General features: G+C 38.8%; 1 protein-coding gene across 1 annotated transcript; it reads right to left on the bottom strand.

The window, feature by feature from the left end:
• Window positions 1–505: 505 nt before the first annotated feature.
• Window positions 506–24,267, bottom strand: DYRK4 (dual specificity tyrosine phosphorylation regulated kinase 4). The gene is made up of 14 exons (XM_005147963.3): window positions 24,166–24,267; window positions 20,236–20,319; window positions 18,748–18,897; window positions 15,466–15,601; window positions 14,108–14,271; window positions 13,632–13,768; window positions 12,758–12,898; window positions 11,238–11,376; window positions 8,855–8,936; window positions 6,885–7,057; window positions 5,709–5,769; window positions 5,047–5,176; window positions 1,439–1,584; window positions 506–1,001 (listed from the first exon to the last, which is right to left on the bottom strand). The coding sequence occupies exons 1-14, from the start codon at window positions 24,187–24,189 to the stop codon at window positions 754–756; spliced, it is 1,815 nt and encodes a 604-aa protein (XP_005148020.2). The 5' UTR covers window positions 24,190–24,267; the 3' UTR covers window positions 506–753.
• Window positions 24,268–24,766: the final 499 nt, after the last annotated feature.

The raw sequence follows: 24,766 nt of genomic DNA on the forward strand, positions 1-24,766 counted from the left end.
AACTAATTAAACATATAAAACATAGAAGTCATAAAATCTGGGGTTTTTTTTCAGAGTTAAGTTAAATTTCCCATGGAGGACAATTTTCTTGAATTGAAACAGCTTGCTTTAATCCATCCTTCTTGTTGCTATGAATACTGAGTGGAGTCTCTGCAGCAGTGGGCCCAGAATACCACTCTTCTTTGCTGCTGCTAAAAACCTAAAGAACATAATTTGCATTTCTAAATGCTTCTTCTGCTAAGAAGGTGTGACAACAGTTTCCATCTAGTGCTTCACTATAAAGAAAGAGATAGAGGAGGAAAGTGAAGATGCTGTGTTTGATTTATCTTCTTTTTTTTTTATATAGAAGTAAATCCAGTAATCCTATCCATGAATTATTGCTGATTTATGCTGAAGTAAGTGAAAGGATTCAGATTGTTCAGTCAATGCATTCTTTCATTTAGATCCAGGAAACCTAAAAGTCAGAAGTCTACTATAACATCAAGAATAAGGCACTCTCCACCTCTACAGTCTCCATTTTATTGCTGCTGGTTGTGAAGAATCTCTGATCACAAGGATATACATAAGAAAAACAAACGGTTTTCAAATTCCGTTTTGCTTGCCTGGACTATTTGAGGATAAAATGAACATTAAATATACTTACAATGTGCACAGCCCATGTACAGACAGATACAGCTTATATTCCTGAGTACAAATAAAACCTACAAAATATAACAGGTATGCAACTGAACTAATCATCACTTGTGCAGTGTATTACTTAATTGGTGGGAAAAAAAGAGAATGTTTTGGAAGAACTGTTTCACCACTGTGTTCTACTTGGTTACTGTTTACAGGCTTTTCCATTTGGGTTTCCAAATGTTTCTCTGGAAAAACATATTTCCTTGTGTTCTGCAAATCATTTTCTGTTGTGCCTGTGGAGGGCACAGTAGGAGTCAGTCTTTCAGCCAGTTCACTTTCCACTTCAGTTTCCACTTTGTCAACCATATCTTTCCAGATATTTTCTGTAATAAGAAATAAATACAATGATAGGGTAAGACTGCAGGCTCTTAGCAGCAGGTAAACATGACTATCACAAATTCACAAAAGAAAAAACAGTTGAAAATTTTCTCTGGATCTTACAACCAGCACTGATGCATTCTTTTCCTCTGAAAGTGAAGTGCATCATAATGGGGTGTCAGATACCATTGTTATTTTGCTGTCAGCAGGGAGAAGATCTTTCTATGTGAATTTTGGGACTGCCAGACTCCTTGCTGGCAGCTGCTATAAAACATAAGTAATGCATTACTACAGAAGTGAGAAAGAGTGGCTCTAACCACCACATTCTAGTGACTATCCATTATCTACATACTGTGTACTATCACCTCACCTTACTTCACATCTAAAGAAATACCAAACACTGATATAAATGTACTTGGTTCTCCAGGTAGCACATGCTTACGAATATTCTCTTTTTTCTTTTCCAGTGTAGAGAAAGAGACATCACTCAGCACTCTTGAATTCTGTTTTGCTCTGTATATTTTTGGTTCCTGGATCCACGCATGCTTCATTGCTTCATCAGGAGTCATGCGCAGGGCAGGTTCCCACCTTAAATCCATGGTAGACAAATAATTATTGAACTGTTTATGACAGAAAATTAATTCAAACCAAAAGATTCAGTATTATCTTCTGAAAGTCCTGTCATGAGGATATTTCTGAAACAGATACTTAGCTGAAAATTAAGAAAAATCATATGTGATCTCTTCCATCCTTCAAAACTTTCTATTTTCTCCAGCACTGTGTGCTTTGCTGATCAACCCCTCTGCAGCACAAAACCATTTTTAATACACAGTTCAAAGTGTTAATAGGGTAGAGAATCTACTGAATATTTGTTTCATGGTTTTCACATTCTGTCAATGCAATCTCCAAGAAGGGCAACATAAATGAGACATGGGATAACTTTGTCTTCCCTAATTTAGCTGCACCTGAAACTACAGTAGAGACTTACTCTAAGAAAACTCATGGGAGATCTTATTATGGAAATTAAAGGTGTTGTTTGGTTTTGGGGTTTTTTTGCAAAATCTCTACATTGACTATATGCTTTTACAGTTTTCATTTACGCAGCTCTCACACCCCCATACTCACAAGTACCAAGTGTTTTGGACAAGGGCACTTGTGTGTCCCACAGAGGACAAGTGCTGTCAGCTACTGAGCCCTCATCACAAGTCTTTGGGCATGTTCCTTCAGATCAGAGCCTTGCTAACTTCGGTCTCCATAAATGTTAAGCAAGTAGTTACTCATGATCTATTTTTCCTTTTGGAACATATGTTTGTTTTCCTTTCAGGCTAACAGGCAAATGAAAATGAACAGCATATATGATAATCTGTAGCCTTGTCGCCATGCAATGGCTGTGAGCTTTGACATTTATCACTGTGCTGTGGTCTCACCAGAGTGCAGGCTTCCTGGCTGTGACAGACAACATGCTCCCCAGTTTTATTTCAGGAGCAATGACCTTCATTACCAATACATACCATTCTTTCAACCCCTTTTCTGCTGTTTTTTCCAGTGCTCAAACACATTTATGTTTCCATTCTTACTGTGTTATTGTCAGTCCTAATACTTCTTTTACAAATCTCTGTATCATTACAGACTGTTACATTCTGATTTGTCTCAGTGCTGTCCAGAACTGTACAGAAATAATGTAGGAAAACAAACAGATTCTTGTCATCCCAAAAGCTGAATGATTTTTTTTGTGTTTATTTGATGTTTTCATCTGCAAAAGAGTTATATGCAAGTTGAACAAAACTATATATGAAGTTATGGCAAATGTATCAAGCTGCTTTGGACAGACACAGACTTGCAACCAAAAAGGACAAAAGAGTTCAGTTCTTTTTGTCTCCAAAAGAGTTTTCTTTTCAAACCGTACTTCATTCCTTTGAAAATTTAAACAATCCCAACACACAGTATTTTTAATGTGCAACCTGGAAAATACTTGTTCACAAAGTTGTGTTTTTTTCTGATTCACTGAAACTATTTTCTAAATGTTATGATTCAGGCAGCAAAACAAAATGGATCAATGATTCATTCAAATCTAGCAAAATGAGAACATTAAAAGCAATCTCTTAATGAAATAAAGAGGGTTGATTTTCATCATGTAACCCTATGAGTTTCTTTGTTAAAGTACTACTGAACTTCTAGAAAGAAACCTACAGTCAATATTAGACTTGTGTAAGACAGAGGTAACACTGGAAAAGGTATGAGGCCAGCTTCTGCTGCCATTACAGAGTGCAAACTAGGATCCAAGCTCATCCCGAAAGCTTTAGTGCACCTGTGCAAGAGGTTAGTATTTAAGGCAACCAGACAAAAGTTTGATCCTGCATGGTCAGTCTTTTAGTTTGATGGATGAGTAAAACCCCATTAGTAACCATCTTCAAAGTAAAAAGACCTATTAGTAAAATAGCACCTCATATCAGCAGGGTCTGTGGAGTCCCACCCTGCAAAATGCTTAGTAATGTGACCACCTTGGAAAATAACCATGATCATGTTTGAACTTCTCCCCATTTATTAAAAAGTCCCATTTATTTTGTGATAACAGATGACATGCTGATGACACTAAATCGTGTCTCTCTTCCCTCACTCAAACACATAGGCACTTTGCCACTGACACTCTCACCATGAGTGAGATTCAGTTTTGGAGCAAGTTGCCCAAGAGGCTGTGGATCTTCCTCCTTGGAGATACTTAGAACCTGACCAGACAAGGTCCTGAGAAACCTGTTCCAAGTTTGCTTTGGTTTGAGTGGGAGGATGGTCTAGATGATTTCCAGAGGTCCTTTCCAAGCTAAATTATTCTACTAGGTAAAAAGTTTCTGTATAGAGAATTTCTACCTTGTCTGAAGGCTGTTAACAGTTACATGCAGTTTGTATTTAGCAGCATACAAAAATATGCAAATCAACTATTTCCTTTAAGAAAAAAGCTGTGGACCACTCGCCATACTAGGTATTCGGTAGCAAACCCCTTGACTAAAGTCAACAGTTTATCCTAGAAATGATAGGTTCTGAGACATACTAGACTTTTCACACTCTGAGCTCCAGTGACTTATAAAAATCTATTCCAAACAAGAGAATAGAAAAATACAGTTTATCAACTAATCCTTGAAATGCAAAATGCCACTTCTATCAGTGAAAAATAACTATGAGAAGGAGGTAAAGGTCTTAAATCAGCTTACAAACTACAAGGTAACACTGTGCTAACTGTGCTAAGTAATTCTCCACACTAACTACCAGAATCCAGAGGAAGCAACCAATACCATTAATTCTGGGTTGGAGACATGGCTGAATGCCTTTTTATCCTCTGCTAATGGTGAGGCATATGGTGTACTGGAACTAAAAAGAGTCTAACCTTATCTGAGGGAATGTGCATGCAGAGCAAGATCTCTGTAAGCACATATTTAAAGAAGCAGAACTGTTTTCATTCATATACTACAGTGTAACACCTGATTGCCATTTCCAAGCCCTAGCACAGAAAATTCCATAAAGGCATTCTAGGCATCTAAGTCAGCTCCAAGTATAACTTCTGCTGGAGGAAATAGAAAGACTTTTTCTCACGGAAGCAGGAGTTAAAGTACAAAACCAAACCTTGATCTCCATAAGCACACTGCCTTGGGACAGTGCATTACCATTATCTATGTTATCTGAATGAACCTTTTCTGATAAAACAGAAAGCTTTAACTGTAAAAGCTCTCAATGAGTAAAAAACATTGCTTTTAGAGTTTAGTGTTCAGCATCAGAAGATCTGCTTTTAGACAGGATGATGTCAGCTTTCTTCTGTACCTTAAACCAATCCCATATAGGCTTTCTGTGCAATGATTTCTCTCTGGAGTAAGCTATGAATAATATTAGTTATGCAAATGCTATCATGGAAAAAAAAACCAAAGCAACCAAACCAAATAAGAAAACCAAAAACACCCTACCAAAAAGCACCCCAACAGATACAAAGTTTTTAAATGCACAATAGAATGAAAGCAAAGTCAGAACTAGCCTGCTGCATGTAAGTCAAAACTATGAATTCACCTCAGGCATCCTTGCAGAAAGTCCAAGAAACCAGCATCATTGGTTTTCAGTACTGTGCTGAGATCCTTGGAGTCTGGGCATCTTTTTTTCCCCTTGCTGTTAGTTACGGATTTAGGAAAACCTTTGGAATCTTAAAAAAAAAAAAAAAAAAAAAAAGCTCAAAAAATATGCTAATACATCCTCACCAAATATGTAAGACTTGCAAAAACAGTGCCCATATCCATCCCACTAACTCTGGTTTTGCCCTGCTGGACTGATAGTCTGCCAGCATTGTGGCAAACAATATTGTATGCATCCTATAGACTGTTTTCTGTAATTTCCAAAACCAAATTTTATATAAAGGAATGAACTCAACGTGTATGAGCTCCCAAAGCTTGCTGTATTCCTTCAAGCAGTATTTTTAAGGAGTAACAGTGGGATGGTTTTCTCAATCCCTTCCCTATCACCTTGGCAATGAAAGGCCCATAAGACATGAAGAGGAAAGCAACAGGTTCACCTGTAAGCTTCATGTCACCCTTTTGCTTCTCCCCAGTACCCCTCCCTGAAAAAGGTTTGTTAGCTAAGAAGCAGCTAAGGTTATCTGGCCCTGCTCTTTATCAGTGCTACTAACTAGTGATTAACTAGCAGGGAAGAATCCAGCAAGGACAATCAGAAGTAGTTACCAAAGAATGTTCGCTTCCTTGATGAAGCCTGGATAAAATCAGCTGGTGGAAGACCCAATACCTTCAACATAGAAAATGAATTCATGAAGTTACTCCTCATGTCATTAACATACCTAACAAGTATGTTAAGCATACTAAGCATCAGGAGAGATGTGGTATTTTACTCTCCATTTGAGAAGAAGTTGAATGGCACAATTTACTGTGAAACGTCTGCAAACCATTTCCTCTTGTGCCATTTAATGTGGAAGGAGTTAAGAGATTCCTTAAAGCTGTCTGCACACAGAAAATGTGATCTTATAAAGGGTAATACTGGAATCCTCACTACCACATATCCGTTAATGACACGTCACATAGAGAGATGCTGTCATTTAAAAACCTTGCACAAATTAACATGGCAAGGATCAGAACTCAGGGCTGAGTTCAATATGAGGTTGCAGTTGAGTGATTGGTATGGAGTAACTAAGTAATTTGCTTTCACCTTTGCACCTATTCTAAGATTTGCACTGGGTAGGTGACCTGAGGTTGAAGATGCTGCAGCACATTCCTAAAACTCTTTGAAGATGATAGTGCCAAACCACTTGGTACGTACAGACCAGTATAAGAAGGGGCAATTTCCACAAACTGTGGCTTGAGAAGTGCAGGGTGACTTAGGAAAAACTTTTTCACCAGGAGAGTAGAGCAGCACTTGAGCAGGCCACCCAGTGGGTTCCTACTCAAGACTGAGGTTTTCAAGATCTCTAGACAAAGCTACAGCTGACTACTCAAATGTTAGCAAAAATCTCTTCCTCAGCAGGAGTCTGGAGTAAAGAGATCTGATTCAACTGACACATATTAGATTTCTAAGAGAGGAGGCGCCTGTTGTCATTTTGATTGCTTTTTCTTCCCCTTAGATACACTTCTTCTAACTTCTCCATATAAATTCTGACCAGATTAAGATATGTTTCCTTCAAAAGCAAAACACTGAGTGTACAAAATGGTGTTTGGCACATGAAATGGAAATAACAGTTTTGCCTTAAAACCCATCATCTCAAAGAGCTCTTTGGCTCTGTAATAAAACTCCCTCTAAATGGCCAGCCCATAGCCAATTATATTTCATTATCTCTTGAGATTTCTTTGTTTCTGGCAATGTAGTTTATCAGGTGAATATGTAATTCAAAAGATAATCCCAAAAGTTACCTCCATGATACAGGCAAGTTGGTCAACTTCATTTTCCCCTGGAAACAGTGGATAGCCTGTGTAAAGTTCAGCTATAATACAGCCTAAACTCCACATATCAACAGCCATAGCGTAAGGATGACCAAGAATCACTTCAGGTGAGCGATAAAACCGGCTCTGAACATAGGTGTACACTACATCAAAAAAGAAAATTAGACAAGAAGCAAAATATCATAATTGGGACAGAAATGTAAATTCCAGATTTCACAGAAAAGTGAAATACATGTTCAAGTATCATAAATCTCCTCTACCCATTAGATAACATTAAGGGATTGCTCACAGGCTCTAAAAACCTTTTCTAATCCCATCCTAAAATCAATCTGTAATATACTTTCCACTGTTCTATTTGGAAATTGTTCTTCAACAAATTTCACTGAAGGAAACTATTCTACTAGTGCTGATTCAGCTTACTCCGTGTTCATTTTCCTATCTGGAGGTCTTTGCCTTCCATCACCCAATAGTTCTTCATTATTGCAGGCTTGCACTGTAAGAAATACTGGTTTCACTGACACCTAAGGAACACCTCCTATTCTCTTCTGATTTCCCTATTAATGCATTACTGTCCCACAGCAGATGCCAAAAGATCTCATTCCAAAATTAGGACTCATCATAGTGAGAGGTCTAATTCTTTTATCTCTTGTCATTCAGACAGCTAAACACACTGTGTTATTTTCTGTTATTCTCTTATTCCTACCTCTCTGATCATTACTTTGTATTTGTGCACTTATTTGAATCCCATATTCCATCTTTCTGGAAGTAAAGCACCCTGAAAAGTAAGTGCTGCGTGATATGTGATTCCTCCAAAGCTGTACAGTTAGAGAGTTCCATGGTGGCAACCCACCCTTCTGCATCTGACCAACTACACAACTGCTGTCTGATTTTTGTCATTCTTGTCACAAAGAAATCGCTGCCTTTTTGCTTTCCGCTCTCTAAGCCTATATGACTTTGAGGGTTGTACCAATTCTCTTTTCAGCTGTCTCCTCAGTCATACCCCATCTTTCCTTTCACTTGTTTTGTGTTTCGATTTGTTAGTCTTCCCAAAAATTTTAGGCTACACCTCAGATTACCTTCTACTCAGATATAGGCAAACTTAAAATGATTACACACTCCTACAAAACTGGGATGCAAGTGGTCTGAATCCAGTGGTCTGAATCCCAAAATACAGGTGAAAAAGTTTCGCTCAGCTTACATATCCATCATTCATAGGAAAAATATGAGCTATACAAGACTAGTTCTGTTTTTCCAAGTTAATGAAATGCAGTGCAGATTTCTTTCTTAGGTTTTGGGTTTCATTGTTGTGTTTGTTGGTTTTTTTTTAACAGATAATGTTTGCATTCCTGATGATGATATCATTCTTGCTTTACAATATGTCTACTAATATTAAGATTTATTATTAGGTAAATTTTTATGCATTTGTTTCTTTTCTACTAATTTGGTTTTTGTTACCTCCTCACAGTGTACTTAAATCTTCGATAAAAAAACCCCAACCAGCCGAAACAAAAACAAATTTAAATTTTCTAGACTAAAACCATAGTTTCCATTCCCCCCATTGTATTAATCACAAAGTACCAATTATAACATAACCATCCCATTGAGAAAGGCTCTCTGCACCTGATAAATTCCTTGCTAAGTGAAGTATTGAGATTATACTCATATGCCTATTAGCAAGAGCTAGTCAATCTTGCAAAATGAAATTCTGATTTCAACAGGAGTAGAGGATCCCAAATCATCAGGCTTGGGATGAGGAAAAAACATGGCAGTAGAATACTTGTCTCCAACTCGTATTTGTTCTACCACCAGTAGCTGAATAGTTCATCAGATTCTAACTAAGGACATAGGTCACTATATCAGCTCAAAGAAGTAGTTTTCACATTATTCAAAATTAAGAAAGCTTATTAAGAAAATTACATCCACTTGACTTTTCTGCAAACCTCTTTGGTGTTCATAGCAGCTTGATCCAAAATCAATAACTTTAACTGAGCCTTGGCCTTTGTGGTATAATAGTATGTTCTCCTAAAGAGAAAAAAGAATCACAGGGAAAAGGGGTTTTAACATTACATCAGATTAATTAACACTTTGGAAAGTAATCAATGCATAATACATCAGGCTTACACTTATCTGCATAATGAAAGCTTCAAACTAGAACTTCCTTGGGTGTGTATTTGGTAACATGAGTAAGCATTCAATAATGGGCAATTAACCAAAGAGAGATCTGTGGAGTTATCCAGTTTGAAGGTTAGCTAGACAGAGACTCCAGTCCATGTCATACAATACAAGACACTGCACTGTGCAGTGTGTGGTGTTACAAGGTACCAGCCGGCAAGAATGCTTGCTGTGTAAGTAGAGTGAGTTCCACAGACCTCATTATTTGCTAACCTAGTAAAAGGCAAACTGCATCTGGTTGTATGCTGTGCTGTATCAACCAGAACAATCCTTCTGTAACCACAGAAAGCCCCTGTCCCATGAATAAGTAGTGCTTCATGGTTTATCCATCCATTGCTTTCAATTTTCTCCAGACTGCCTTTATGCATACCACTCCACTCTCCATCTCACAATGGTGTGATCCCACTGAGAAAGGCTCTCTGGGATCCCCAGGAAGTGATGGATGGAAACAGTAGGGTCTTATGGATTATTAGCTGGGTGCAGATGGCTACCTGCAATTCACTACAATTCCAGATTGAGAAGTGATTCTTAAACAGCTAGCTCAGGGATATTTGCACCAATGAGTAAACATAGCTTATTAGCTCTCTTCTGCATAGCTGACTTTTATCCTCATTAAAAATCTACCTAAATCAAGGGTTTTCTTTGACTTCTTACAGGTCATGCAGTCTTTTCCACTTCTCAGTGGAGAGATGACTACCTTTATCAACCAGTTTTAAAGTTATTATATGTCAAAACTTTGAAGCACTGAGCAGTTCTCAGGTTGATGTCAAATAATGAGGAAGTAGTTTCTTGGCTAATTAGTAGGCTCATTAGGAAATACTTTGTGTGACAAGAGGGAGAAACTGCTACTGTGAAAGTCAAGGCAAAGACTGACTTCCACTACAAAAGTGCTCTTGGTCCTGTTATGGGAAGAAGCATCCTCCCTCTGCCCTTCCTGGCCATGGTAGAACTCTGTCTCTAATAGTAAATCTCTGACAATGCAAGGGAGCTGATTAACTGCAAAACCAGGTTCTGGGGCAGTGATTACCTAGCATTAAGTCCAGAGAAACTTCATACTCTACATAACATTGTGGAATATCACAGGAGGCAGATGGAGTAACAGATGTGAGTTTCAAACACATAAATTCACAAAACTGTACAATTGTAGAATGAGAACAAAATTCTCTTTTAGCAAACTCATTAGATGTTCACTAATATATTACTATATTTAAATACACTCATTGATCATGCCAACCTCATTCCTTATCAGTGGCTTTCTGAAAACAGATTTCCCATTGGGCTAATTATTTCTGATTAAGATATTTTAGATATTTGCAAGTCTCATTTCTCACTGCAAATTGGTCTGGCAAAGACGCTAGCAAGACAATGATTACAGACCGTATGTGACTCTTCAGAATTCTGAGTCAAGGTACGTTAAGCAAAGTGAGAGCAGAATTTCATCCTTGTAATTTTTATTTGAGAGCTGATAACGTTATTGATTTACTGGTTCATTGCGGTTTTGTAAATAAATCAAGAGAAACATCCTCGTGAAATAAAAATAGAATTAAAATACTCAGAAAATCTCAGAAAATTGGAAAAATCTAAGGCTGGGGATTAAGTAAAACAAAAATGTTTCACCTAGCATAAATGCTCAGCAGATATAGCAACAGGACTTGGATCACAGATGTTCCTCCAGAAATAGGTGAGTATCCTAAACTCAGTACTGTAGAATTCCTTTGCCATCTACTAGGCTGCTTAATTTACAGTTAAGTATGTAGAACTAAACAGATTTAACAGGAGAACCTGAAATAGATGCCTTGTGAATATCTCCATATCTCCTTGAATTATAATGTCCTTTATACTGAAATACTTACTTCCACAAGTACTTTTTTCTTTCTGTAAGCAAAATGTTATTACCTGAATTTGATTCACATCTTCATGCATTTTGGCAACCATCTGAACTCATATAATAATTGCAGTGAATAAACTGAACCAGTGGAAAGAGTTACTTGAGTCTAGTACTAACACAGTCTGGAATAAGCTATAGCTTCAGTACAAATAGCCTACTGGGTTTTAAAGATTCTTCTGACAGTTCACTCCCAGTCAATAAAAAATAAATTGAAGCTAATGTATTCTGTGCAGAATAGCAGGTTATGAAATAACTGTACTTACAGGCTTCAGATCACAGTGAATGATTCTTTCCTGGTAGAGCACTTGTAAACATTTCAGCACACACTGAGTGAAGTGTCGAATTAAAGACAAACTGAAACCTTGGAAATTGTTCTTTTTGATCAGCTCATACAAATTTATTCTGTGGGGGTTGTGGGGGTGGAAGAAGACAGAAAGCAGAAAAGAGATTAGGGAACTTATTTTTAAAGGCATGATTGCTTACTGACATCAAGAGAGTATTTAGCCTCTCTTCCTACATGAGGAAGGACTCATGCAGAAGAAAATAACTTAGCTCTTTCCCTCCTTGAGAATGCTGTTCTGCATGTAACATGCCCAAATGTTTCCCTGATCATCCAGACCTAAAGACATAATGTCAGTGACTTGCTTGCTTGCTAAACTCAGTGCTATGTTATGCAGCTGTCTGATATTCACTAAGAGCAACTATAATTCAGGAACTGAGAGAAATCAATTTTCTTCATTTGCTCTCATTTGTCCTTGCTTTGGCAGCTTGTATAAGTCCTTTTCACCTAAAGAATCTTTAATCAGCGTAAATCCTTCTAGATAAATACCCCTGTGAAGTCAGGTCTTGCTAAGTTTTTATATCTCTCCTGTGACCATTATATCTTAGCTCCTTCCAGTAGGTCATTAAATGATGTTGCAACATGGGAATGCTACCCAGGCACTCGGGGCACCAGAACCCTGATGACTCTCCCTAGTAGCCTGGGGTTACCCCCACCTGCTTACAGTCCAGGACCCCATGACTCCAGTGACACCACAGCAGGGCTGGTCTCCAGCTACCCCATGAACATTTTGCTATGAGTTTCCATAGTAGCTCTCTGAAAAGAGTGGTCTGTGTCTTCTGTGGAGGGAAAGAGTCAACTCTTGTGTCTGTGTGTCTGTGAGTGACAGACTGACAAGCAGTAACACAGTGAATTTATGTCTCTTTGAGATTAAGTCTTCCATACAATAATGAATATTCAGCAAGGATTGTAACATGTGCAGCAATGGGGGCTTCAGTTTAAGGGAACTGTGGGTAACCTGCATGATTCCAAATTGATGCCTGATTATAAGGGTGCTGGTGAATAAAATTATCTTCTCTAAAATTCCTTCAAAATTTCTCCTAAGCTGTGTCCTGCAACACAGGTGCATAGAAAGCAGGAAAAAGCTATATTTTTTAATTATTTAATATTATCTGTATTTATATACCCTGAGGTTTAACAGTCCTCCATTCACTGTTTTACTCTTTTCCCCATAGGTCTTTCAGGGAAGAAGACTTCAATATACAGCACAAAAAAATGAGGGGTGGATCATGTCATTATCTGTGTGAAGCCTGTGAATGGAGCTTTTTCTTGTTCATCTTTGGTGAGCAAAGGCTCAGTTATGCAGTCTGTATTTAGACAGTATTCCTTTCTTGTAACATTAACAGCTGCAAATTCTTCTGAAGAAGACATAAAAGTTAATGCTTGTAAGGCAGAAAATCTACAATTCTCCCTAAGATTTGTGTAAAGGAAAATATACTTTACCCCAGCAGTTCAAAGGAAATACAGAAGTGATTACGAAAGTAGAAGTATTCCTTCATGTGGATGATATTGTGAGTGTCATCTTTGTCCTTCTTCAGGAGAGCATCAAGGATCTTCACTTCTACCAAAGCCTGGCTATGAAATCTGAAATATCACATGACATAGGAATGATAACATTAACTTAGTCTAGCATTTGTAGAAATACAAATGCTATGAACACTATAATCTTTCTGTAAACTCAGCATGTCAGACAAGGATTAAAAATTTACCATTCACACATTAACTGCTGTAACTTTGATTCATTATGCTTGTTTCCTTGTCTAAATATACTGGCCTTACATAACACTTCAGAGTGGTTATTTTTGACTTGTCTGAAAAAATGCTCTAATGAAAAAGTTTCAAATTAGCATCAAGAGTAAGATCCTAGTGCTTTCAAAGTCCATAGGAATGCTTCCATTTACTTGAACAAGGCCATATTTCACACCTATCACAGTAAGATAGTTTTGAAGAGCACCCATACATTTAGTGTTCACTGATGGTGAAAACTCAACAGCTAAAACTCTGATGCTTCATTCCCATCTGCTTCATTGACTCTGGTTCAAGCTGGACTCAACTGCAAATTTTTAACCTATCACATAATAAGAAGAGGTTGCTTAGGACCATAGTGTAGAATGTTTCATGTTAAAATGAGTGATTGGAGCATCCCAGCATATTCCTGTGGGGTTTGAGTCTTGGGGAGAAATGTAGGCTATCAGCTCTCAGTCATGCAGGGCTGGTCTGATGTAGAGGGGGTTTGATTTTGCCTTGTTCACATTATCCCAGCTGGTCACTGCCTATATAACAAAGAGCTGGATATACCAGTTTAAAGATGTCTCACCTTTTCTTATTCCTTATTATCTTCAATGCCACTAATTCATTGGTTTTATGATCCAAGCATTTAGCCACCTGCCCAAATGACCCTTTCCCAATGACCTCCAACACTTCATATCGATACGCAATATGGTCATGTAAAACCTTCAGAGGAAAACAAACAGTTCAGATTCAAATGTTATGACAAAGATCAGGTTTTAAAGTAGTTCATGTTAAGTCTATGTTAAACAAGAGTGACAGAGAAAATACCAAGTGCATACTTTATTAATCCACCTACCTTGCATCAATCCCAAGTTAGATGCAAAGTGGGCCTCTCTTTAGGATTCTCTTCTAAGCTTTAAAGTGATTGGCACTGATGTTTTCACTATGTGAATATTTATCTTCTAGAAGCAACATTTATCTCACATAGATCACTTAAGAGTTGGTATACAGTCACTGCAAACTTATCCAGCTGAAAATGAATATCATACTTTTTCCACTTACCTTTAAGTAGGAACCATGCTCATCATCATAACAATTATTATTCTGGGTTTCTGGCAAACCTTCAATCTTTTTAGCTTCCAGCCCAAGAAACCATAGCTCCGTGTAATTGAGAATTTCCTTTTGCTCATAGACTGTTAAATGGTTTCTAAAATATTTCAAGGCTTCTAAATCAGAAAACAAGAATGTAAAACCAACAATCAATAAAATGTTGGAAACCTGATGGAAAATTGCTTTCACCATGGAATATTTTACAGTACAGCACGCTACTGAGCAGGAGGCTGAGTAGGTGACTGTTGGAGTTCGCTTCCGAACAACATTTCTATGATTCTACAATGTTGACATTTTGCACAAATCTATGTTTCTGTTTTATTTTTCTGACTTCCAGTATTATGTCCAAAGCAGTCAAAGCAACAAAAATCATCATCTGTCAGCAAGACTTTTAAGAGAGCTCAGGTAAAAATTATTTGATTTTGAGCAAAGTTATCTACCTAGGTATTTTTGAAAATCCCGTATGTTGCCTATATGCTTCAGCAAGCTTCAAAGCATGCATTGGAAAAAATTATGGTTTTATTGGTTTGATCATTATATTTTAAAAATGGCAGTAAGCTTTAGTTAACCAAAGGAGGTTTTGTGATAGAAGACATCAAGTAAGTTCAGATGCATCAGATTTGGAATCAAATGAGGCCCAAATGTGCTGTTGCCCTAGTTCTGATTCTTTCTGCCTAGAAACATTTGAGCTACCCTCACACCTCCACTTGCATCGTTTAAAGCTAGATAAATAATCAGACTGTAGCATTACAAAACATGTTCTTTAGGCATGCATGTGGGTGTTTTGTTAAACACTGGCAGATCTTAATCCACTAACTCAGGGATGCTAAATCATTTCAAAGCAAAAGGCCACTACTTTTTTTTATTATTATTATTCCTAGACTCCTTCTAAAAGCAGATAAACTCTGTCAGAACTTTCTAGATCTGAGAACTCCCAAAATGCAGTTTAGCCCACAGAGATAAAATGTGCCACAGCTACAAGCAAGTGGGAAAAGAGTTTTATTATTGTAAGAAAATAGTGCTGTCACCTACATGTTCTGTCGTAAATCTTAGACAAATCGACATTATTTTCCATAAAGCATGCTTCTCTCATTTATATATTTGTGTTAGTGTATTCATTCTCCTACTGTGTACATCCCCAAGTAGGATTTTTGGAAATCCCTGAGACCATCCATATCCCTGTCCTCCAAATAGTTTGTTCAGTATTTCAGTGACCATTTAGCATGGGGCCTTTGGTCACTGAGTGTCCTGACTACATACACTCTTGATCAATACAGGCAGCCTGTCACCTCAGTTCTGTTATATTCTACCTGAAGCTGTCATAGGCAGTTTGACAGTGATGCTGGTGGTTTCCGGTTCTGATGGCTTTGTCTGGGCTCTGGTATCACTTTCAGGAAGATCGTCTGGAAGGTTAAATTGGGAAAAATTTCCTTGTGTTCCATTTTCCTGCCAAGCAAAAGCAAACAAACAAACAAAAAGGTGAATTTTGTTTGGTCTGTAATTATAGGAATATATACAAAACCAGTTTGAAAATTCTACATTCCCAAAGACAAAGCTGCAAGTTATCTATTTTGTGTTTGTCCAGTCATCTTTATGTCAATATTGTGCTGAGACAGAACAAGCATGTTTGGGGACTAGAACACTCTACTTACCCAGAGAGCTAATTGTGCCAATAGCACTAGAAGTTATTGGACCACATAAAGGGAAATCTCTAAATAAGAGGAGGTTCATCTTCCAGGTTCATTTAATACATGGGCTCTCACTTTTTGTAAATTTTACAAATTGCTATGGCTTGATTAAGTTGCAGTAACCCACATGCTAGTACAGAGAGCAGGAAAGAGAGTATAATAGACATTATCCACCTCAGATTTCTATGTGGGCACATCTGCTGGAGAGTTGTGCTAGAATCCTTGAGATTGCTTGTGCAACTCACAGGACTGAATCCACCTTGCCCATGGCAGGGGGGTTGGAACTAGATGATTTTAAGGTCCATTCTAACCTTAACCATTCAATGATTCTATGAACTGCCAGGAACACCAGCTTGGGTCTGCACACATACACATGTATAACAGAAACACCAAGACTGGTATGAATGTGTGGGTGCAGAAGCACTAGAAGGAAGACATTGCAGAAGAAGGGATATACACATCAACTATACCAGCAGACGATCAGGATCACAACACATGAAGATTCTTAGGATTTCCAGAATGGGAAAACAAAGCATGGACTGCAGAATCAAGCCACGAAGAGACGGTGAAGGGCCGGAGACAAAAGAGCACCAGATAAGGAGACAGGAGACTGTACTCTAGGATAATGATGTAAGGTTTGGTGTCTCAGACCATGTCCTCCTCAATCCCTTCATTGAGGGGAAAAGACTCAGCAGAGATGATGCATCCACTGGATCTGGTAGAAGCTACAGAGAAGGTCATGGCTTCTACAGACATAAGATGAGAAACAAGAACTGCTGAGGAGAAACAGGAGCTATTTGATGAAGTAAGGCAAGATTGTCTGCAAAGAGACAGGTTTGAATTAGGTACTGCAGGGAAGAGTCATCATAACTTAAGGCCTTAATGCTGATGGGGTAGTCCAGTCACCCCAGTATTCACTGAAGTGGCAAAAGCATTTGGGGAGATTTCTGAACTGTTCTCAATGCAGGTGATTTGAGATGCACTGCTAGACCTGTTACACAAACATAAGCAACAACTGGATCAAAGAAAAGACAGCTTTGAAGGCAGTGACCATGTGATTGTGGGGTTTAAAACCCTCACCAAAAAGAGACAAGTGGAATTACAAGCACTTTTCTCCAGAAAAGCAACTTTAGGCTTGTTCAGTGACCCTCTCATCATAAACCCACGGGAGACTGTCCTGCAGGGCAAAGGAAATCAGGAGAGCTCATTGCTCTTCAAAATCAATTTCTTAAAAGCATAACCATAGTCCATTCTATTGGTCTATGAGAAATTAAACATGAGCCAGCTTCAGTGTGCCCTCACAGCCAAGTAACCAACCGTATCCTGGGCTGCATCAAAAGGAGCATGACCAGTAGGTTGAAGGAGGCAATCCTGCCCCTCTGCTCTGCTCTTGCGACATCCCACTTGAAGCACTTTGTGCAGTTCTGGTGTCCTCAGCAAAAGAAGGACATGGAAGTGTGGGAGCAAGTCCAGAGGAGGGCCTGTGACACTGTCTCCCATTGTATGCTTGAAGCCCAAACAGTGAGATATTAACTGGATAAGTGAGTGGAAAATTGGCTGGTCAGGTTCCAAGGACTGGGTAGTGGCAAGTGGTTACAAGTGACATCCCTCAGGGATCAATACTAACACCAGAACATTTTAGTGTCTTTATTAATGGCCTGGACAATAGATTGAGTTCACCCCAAGTCTGCAGACCATAGCAGGGCTGCTGTCCAAAGGGATGTCAGCAGGGCTACAGGTATCTTCTAAAGCTGAACAAAGACAAATTCTAAGTAATCTTCCTGGAACAGAATATACCCATAGAGCAGGTCAGGTTGAAGGACAACAGAAAGGATGCAGCTTTGCAGGAATGTGGGTCTGACAACGGTCAGAATGTGAGGTAGCAGCATGCCCTTGTAGCAAAGAAGGCCAAATGCATCCTGGCTTCTGTTAGCAAGAGGATAGCCAGAGATCTCCCCCTCTATTCAGCATTTGTGAGACCATGCTGGGAGTACTGCATCTAGTCTGGGGTTTCCCAGGACAAGAAAGACATTAACCAACTGGAGCAAATTCTGGGGAGAGGTCACACTGCTCAGGAGCTTGGAACATGTGATGTTCAAGAAAGGGCTGCAGGAAATATGTTTGTTCAGCCTGCTGAAAAGGAAGCATCAGGAGTGACGTTACTGCTGTCCAGTCACTTGACAGAATGGTATAGGGAAAGCAAAGCCAGACTCTTCTCAGAGGGCCACAGTTCTAGGCCAAGATGGGTGTGTGTCTAATAGACACACGTTACAACACAGGAAATGCTGATTAGATATTAGGAGAAATATTTTTGTTACCATTAAAGTAGTTCACTATTGCAACAGGCTGCCCTGAGAAACTGTAGACTCTCCAACCTTTGAGATACTCAGAACCAGGTCCTGAGCAACCTGCTCCAAGCTTGCTCTGCTTGCAGTGCGAGGCTGGGTTAGATGTCTTCCACGTGAGCCTTCCAACCTAAATGCTTCCTTAATTTATTTATAATTTCTCATCCTTTGAGAAAGGCCTGATGACTCACAAGACTGGGGCAGGAGGGAGACACAAAAGATCAATCTCAGTGTCAGGGGGGTACAAAAGCCGTATTCAAATAACTAGTACATGGTTGCCAAGACAAGAAGAATCCAGGCGGTGTGATATGGACTAACCAGTTGGAAATATCTGGAGATATATACAGCAGTGCTAGTAAGTAATCCATCTGATTGTTTACAGTTTTTCCTTTTGTTTTCTCTTTAACTAAGGCTGGAAACAGAAACTGATGCAAATGCTGACACTATATTTTTTCTCTCTTCCCACACACAAACACACTTGTGACACTCTCTTAGCTGTACTTAGAGAGAAGCTGATTTACCAGGCAAACACAAGATTTCTAAGAGCTTTACAACTCACCTGAATAGAGGAGAGAACATTCTGCAAGCTCTTATTTGTTATCTGAGGCAGGCTGTTTTCAAGGGGGAGAGGGTTTGCAGTGTCTGCAACCAAACCATGTTTTGCTTGACCTTCCAGATGCGGGAGGGAAAAAACACCACGACTGACTTTCTAAATAGAAAGCATAAGTAAATATTACACAGTGATCCAAAAAGCAATTTGTAATGCAGAGGGACTTAAATCCTTGGAAAATATGTATGATTCACTTCTGACACCTAATGGCAAAGGGGAAAAGATCATGGGCTCTCCTGTAGCTCCGCTGTACTAATGGGCAGAAGTTGGTCCAGGGAATCAGGCAGCCTGACACATTTTAGGGCATGAAAATTTCCCCACAAGGACACCTCCATTCAGCATCAAAGAAGGGACTGCTTCAGCTGGAAAAGGCAGTTGGTCTCGGAAACTAAAGAGCTGTTCCAGCAGAACTCCTTTGAGTGGGGAAAATAAAGCATATGTAGGGTAATAAACAGGAATGAGTTGTAAGTGGCAAGGCAATGTCATTAGCTATTCCCAATGGTAGGAAAGAAACTGGGATGGGCTGCTGCCAAAAATCAGGAGTGGGGACAGTGAGAGAAGGTCTTCCCTGCACTGGTTTCTCAGTATTTCCTTCCCTCTCATTTCCCATGGAGTTTGTTTTGACTAGGCCCCCTTGTTGTACTGCTTGTTGGTGAGGGAAAGGCAAGTTCTGTGCAAAATTTACTGGAAAATGAAGGCTTATACTAATTTGAAAACTCCAGGATTTTTATTCCTTCCTTTAGACTTCTCCTATTTGTTATTTGCAAAACATTTCTTCATTCTTTAAATTCTTTTCATTCATTCTTTAAATTCTTTTCATTCATTCTTTAAAGTCAGACATTTAAGGATGTGGGCTTATGAATGTTAGAAACTCTAACCATCTTTGATATCTAAGTGAGAGAAATCAACACTATTCCTTTGTAAGATATTAAAAAAGTTGAAATGATCAACCATGCATCATCAAAGGCAGACCAAGGACTAGAGAGTTAAGGCTCCAACACATACGAGTCTGTAACATTTTTGTCATCAGGGAAGGATAGAAACATATTTGTCAAGCTTTTGACAACAATGAAGAGGTTTGATATCTCATCAAAAAGCAAAGAAACAAAGCTCTAAATCCAACCAACTTCAGTGAATAAATTTTATTTCCCAATATTATGGAAAAGTCTTTAAGACCTTAGAACTTATTCCAGTGGACTTTTTATGAAAGCTTCAAGAAACAGAAGTGACTAGACATAAGTAATGTCTCAAATGCTACTGAACGGCTAGCAAAATCAAAATACTCACAGGCATTAGGGATAGGAAGTCATACAGCTACAGGGGAAAAGGAAGAGACCAGGGATAAAGGATTTACCTCTGCTCAGATTAATTTATCGTAGGGGTCCCCTAGAAAACAAGCCTTCTGATACTTTTAAAGTCAGCTGAAGAGTCACATACCTGATGGAAGACTCTATTTGATCCCAGATGATCTCTCTCTTGAACAGTCAGCTGAGACTGAGAAAATGCATCCACATGGGAAGACTGCAAACATGAAATGATGCTTTAATAAAAATGATTCTGGAAAATAAAAATAATCCTGAAATCTCTGTGCGGTTTTTATGTTCCTTTTCTTTGTGGCAATGTCTGTGCCAACACAGTATATGAGAGAGGACCACAAAAGCTACTGAAAACAGGCTATGGCCTAGCAATTCCTCTCCCAGTCGAACAGCTGTTTTGTGGACAGATGCAGAGACAGCTTGCTTTGCTCATTTTTGCCTCTCAGCCTGCTTCATATACCCATGTGGCCAGTGGAGGGGAAGGGGGGGACTTTTGCCATCTCTAAATATGTGCTCAAAACCCAACAGTGGGCCTGCTTGGAAGGACAGCTTTAAACTGCCTCACAAGGTAGATTGTGTGTGCATCCATTGTTACGAGCAGCACTAATCTGATTCGACTTGTGGTACAGATTTAATGAGAGCACAGCTATGTTGAAATTTACTTAGATACAGAAAAAAACCATTGGTTCCAACGGACGGGTAATATTAGCAATAAATACAAAGAAGAAAAAAAAGAACATGGGGAAAGTGCTAAGCAGCTTGTCATTTTTAAGATTTTGGTGGTGGTTTCAGCAGCTTTTTGATAAAGATTAATGCAATAAGGTAGCACTTTCTGTCCAATGACAGGCTATAGTAAACTGCAGAAATCTCTAGATACTGAGAAATCTGTGCCTATCACAGCTTGGAGCTCTTCTCTCTTGACTGGTTTGGTCAATGTGGTTTGGTCATTGGTCAATGGGTTTGGTCAAAAGTGCTCCTTTGTCCCTGGGCTTTAAGATACAATGTCATTCCACTCACAGTCAAAAAGTCATCTTTATCCAAGCAGACACATCAGTTCCATTACAGAAGTTCAGAAGTCACAGAACAACAATATTTTCTATAGGAGCGAAGGAACTTGGAGCAAGAAACTTTGGTTTCCAAATAACAAATCTGCAGCAAAAATTACCCTACAGATGTTAACTGCAGATTAAAAACTCTTAAATAAAGCATCATGGCATTCTTCTTCATCTGTTTTACAGCCAGGGCTTCCATGGCCTGTACTTGTCACAGAGTCTTAAATGGGCACATTACCTGATGATGTCTTTCCTTTTTGCAATTACTTTTAGTCTATCCAGTGCCAGTATCAGTGCCAGTGGATCACTTTTTAAAAGCCTCTATCATGGACTTACAGTTAGTCCACTTGAAAATATGCCTACATGCTGGAGGAGTATGCTTAATGTATTTTGTACTGACTGGTGCCATGAAACATCTGCCATGGTGCAGCCTAGCCACACTGAAATTGCCTCTGACTGAGCCTGAAAGCAGAAAAGACAATTCAGACTACAATACTGCATCTGTGCCAATAAACTGTATATATATATATATATATATATATATATACAGGACTACCGGTAGTGGGTGAGGGATGTTTATGTACAAACTGATCCATACATGTACAGTGATTTCAATATATCCAGGACACATCAGCATTGCTACAAAGGTCCACAACAAACTGAAGATGCGTACAGTGGTTCTGACACATCCTGCTCTGTTAACATGGAATAGCTGCTCAGAGAGGCTATGGGCTCTCCATCCTTGGAGATGAGGTTAGAGACCTCAGAAGATATATCCTAAGAAAATATGGAGAGAAAACTCTATGTACAAACTGAAGTGATCACATGAAGGAAATGCTGCCCTTTGACATGCAGGTTCAACTGTCTCACTGTCAACCATGAAGACACCACTAAAGCTAGGCAGACCAACTAGAAACTAGTGCAGTTACTGTCCATGACAGGTGTTTTTGTGTTCATTTGAAAAGCTGTGAGGAAAAAAAACATAATAATATAATAAAAATAAGTCATTCTGCAAGCTTAAACAATAAACTTCAGATACAGAACAAGCTGAAAAAAACAGCTCTGGGTCTAGCCTTATGTTAATCAGTACAGCTTGCAAGGAAAGACCATGGATATCTGTGGAGCAGAGGAGAATATTAGGAAAGGGAAAGGTACTAAGACCTGTCTTTGCAGGACATAGTAATTCCCATCTTTGAAATGTGAAATCTGATGGCCGGGGGTAAGGAATTATGTGTTGTAAATCCAATACATCCCCAGAGCCGCCACAACAAATGTCCCCAGAAGAGAACCACTGGACTACTGCATTCCTACATATGAATTTCCTAGAGCACGATATACTTCACCCGGTGCACCAAATATACTTGGTGTTTGGCTGTCCTTCAATGTGAATTTGTATAGATGATCTACGGAAAGCCCAGTGACAGAGGTTTTTTACAAACACTTCACATGCAAACTACATATCCTGCATTTGAAGAGAGAATCATATTTGTTATGAAGGTGAGCGTGGGATCCACATTCATAACTGTACTAAATATATCATATCAGCTCTTAATAAGACTATTAATTTTAGTGCATGGTATTCTTTTTCCCACTTTATTCTCAGCTATCTTTATTTTTCAGTTTCGGGAGCTCATGAAAACCATACGCTCCATTTAAAGACATTTTCTTAACCACTTGTGCTTTTCTAACTACAAGTCAATATAAAGCCAGGATTTTAGAAAGTAACAGTTATCACTGAAAACCAAAGAAACCGTGGACTTCACAGACCTGTACAGGCTGCAGAGTCTTCACTCCAAAATGGCATTTTATTTCTCAGCAATACTTTTGAATAGATATGCAATGATGCCTACATTACTGAATATAAACTTCAAAATAGATTGTGTATACAGGCAGAGCATGAACAATTCACAGAATGTTTCTAAAACTCAGGAAGAGCTAAGGAAGCAGGCTGAGTGAGCTCCAACATTTGCTGCCAGAATTTGGAATCCATTTCACTGGGGAAAGATTAACAAGATACTGAGACAGACATTTCTCCTTTTACAGTGCAAAAATATCAGTCCATCAGGTTGTGGTTGTGCCTTTTTTTAAATCATGGAAATCTGTGATTCTTTGTCTCCCCAAACCCATTTACTAAGGGTTTATAGTTCTTCAGTGCTCTTTGGGAAATTTATTCAAAACATCTTAAAAACAATAACTGGTCAACTCTCCTAACATTCCCCCAAATAAATGAATACCATAATATTTTATCTATGGAAAAACTGATCTGTGCCTACAATAGTCCTGTTGGTGGCTGAGCAGGTGAATTGACCAGCTAGTCCCCACAGTGACATATTCAATGGTCTTGATCCACATGACCCACCTGCTGCTGCTCTAGCATAATCCTGTCCTACAGCTGAACTGTTATGACTGGTTTAACTCTTGTAGATGCACTTCAAATTAAAACTTCATCAACTGTTACTATCCCACTGCATTTCACACCTGGCTGTCCTACTCCTATAGCATTCAACCTGTCCTACAGCTACAATATTGCACTTCAATCCCAAGCTATCACCTCCTGCTATTCCAGCCCTTCAAATCATATATTACCTTGCTAATTCTGTCACTCAAGAAACAGAACAATGTCCTTATTCACTAGCCAGTCTGTAGTCATAAGGAGTTTTACAGCTGAGCATACAGCATTCTGCAAAATCAGAAACTGTGACACATTTTTGTAATTCCCAAAATGCTAGCCAATTGTTCAGTACCCAGTTGACCACAGAAATCAGAAATGCATTAAAATTTTATAAATTATTAAATGCACAACTATGTAAAATATAGACTCCATTGTCTCCTCATTTAAATGGGCACTCTCTTCTCTTTGTATTCAAAACTGAATCAAGCCTGTAGAATACATAGAGAGAACGCAATGTAGGTGTTAGATCATGCAATATATTAAAAAGCCATACCAAACGCATTCTCACACACTCAAAATACAGAAGGAACATAAACACTTTCCCCACCTTGTCAACTATTTCTGTCAGCATAACTGCAAGAGCCGTTAACTGCAGGATAGATGTTGTTTATTCCGTTCGGTGAATGCATTTCAGGAAGCCCACCTTCATCTAGTCAGAGCATAGCAAGATCAGTTTCATACAGTACCCTGATCAGAGAAAAATGGATAGTGCTTCTGCTTGGCTTCAGATTTAAATTTTTATCCCGGAAATATGCCAGTGACTATTAGCTGCTCTAGTATTCTTTTGGTGGCCATCTGTTCCCTTTCTCAGCCTCCTTCTAGCCAAATATAATTTTCCATATTTATCATGGCAAGTCAGTAATAAGAAAGACAAATATAACAGGATTGGCTGTTCTCCTTGCCGTCTCAGTCTGTTCTTTCTCACTGAGCTCATGTGCTTGTGAAACCAAAAAACACTTGAACTTGTATCTTTTCAAAATTTGTTGCAGCAACCTTGCTATATATAGTGAGCAAAATCTATTCACCAAGACAGCCAACCTGGGAAACGAAATTAATACCTCAAGGGTTGATTTCTCATTGGACATTATGTGTCATTTACTGAGGACCAAATTGTGGCACCTTGGTCTGTGGTTCTTGTTGGCATCAGT

This window comes from Melopsittacus undulatus, chromosome 5 (assembly GCF_012275295.1).
Source record: "Melopsittacus undulatus isolate bMelUnd1 chromosome 5, bMelUnd1.mat.Z, whole genome shotgun sequence".
In the NCBI taxonomy this organism is placed as follows: Eukaryota; Metazoa; Chordata; class Aves; order Psittaciformes; family Psittaculidae; genus Melopsittacus; species Melopsittacus undulatus.

Coding starts and splice junctions, on each gene's coding strand:
- DYRK4 (XM_005147963.3), bottom strand. CDS start 24,189: ATGCTGACAGAAATAGTTGACAAG. Junction 15,602..18,747: donor ATGTTCTCTCCTCTATTCAG/GTGAGTTGTAAA, acceptor TTTGCTTGGCAG/GAAAATGGAACACAAGGAAA. Junction 5,770..6,884: donor AACTTGCCTGTATCATGGAG/GTAACTTTTGGG, acceptor TCTATGTTGAAG/GTATTGGGTCTTCCACCAGC.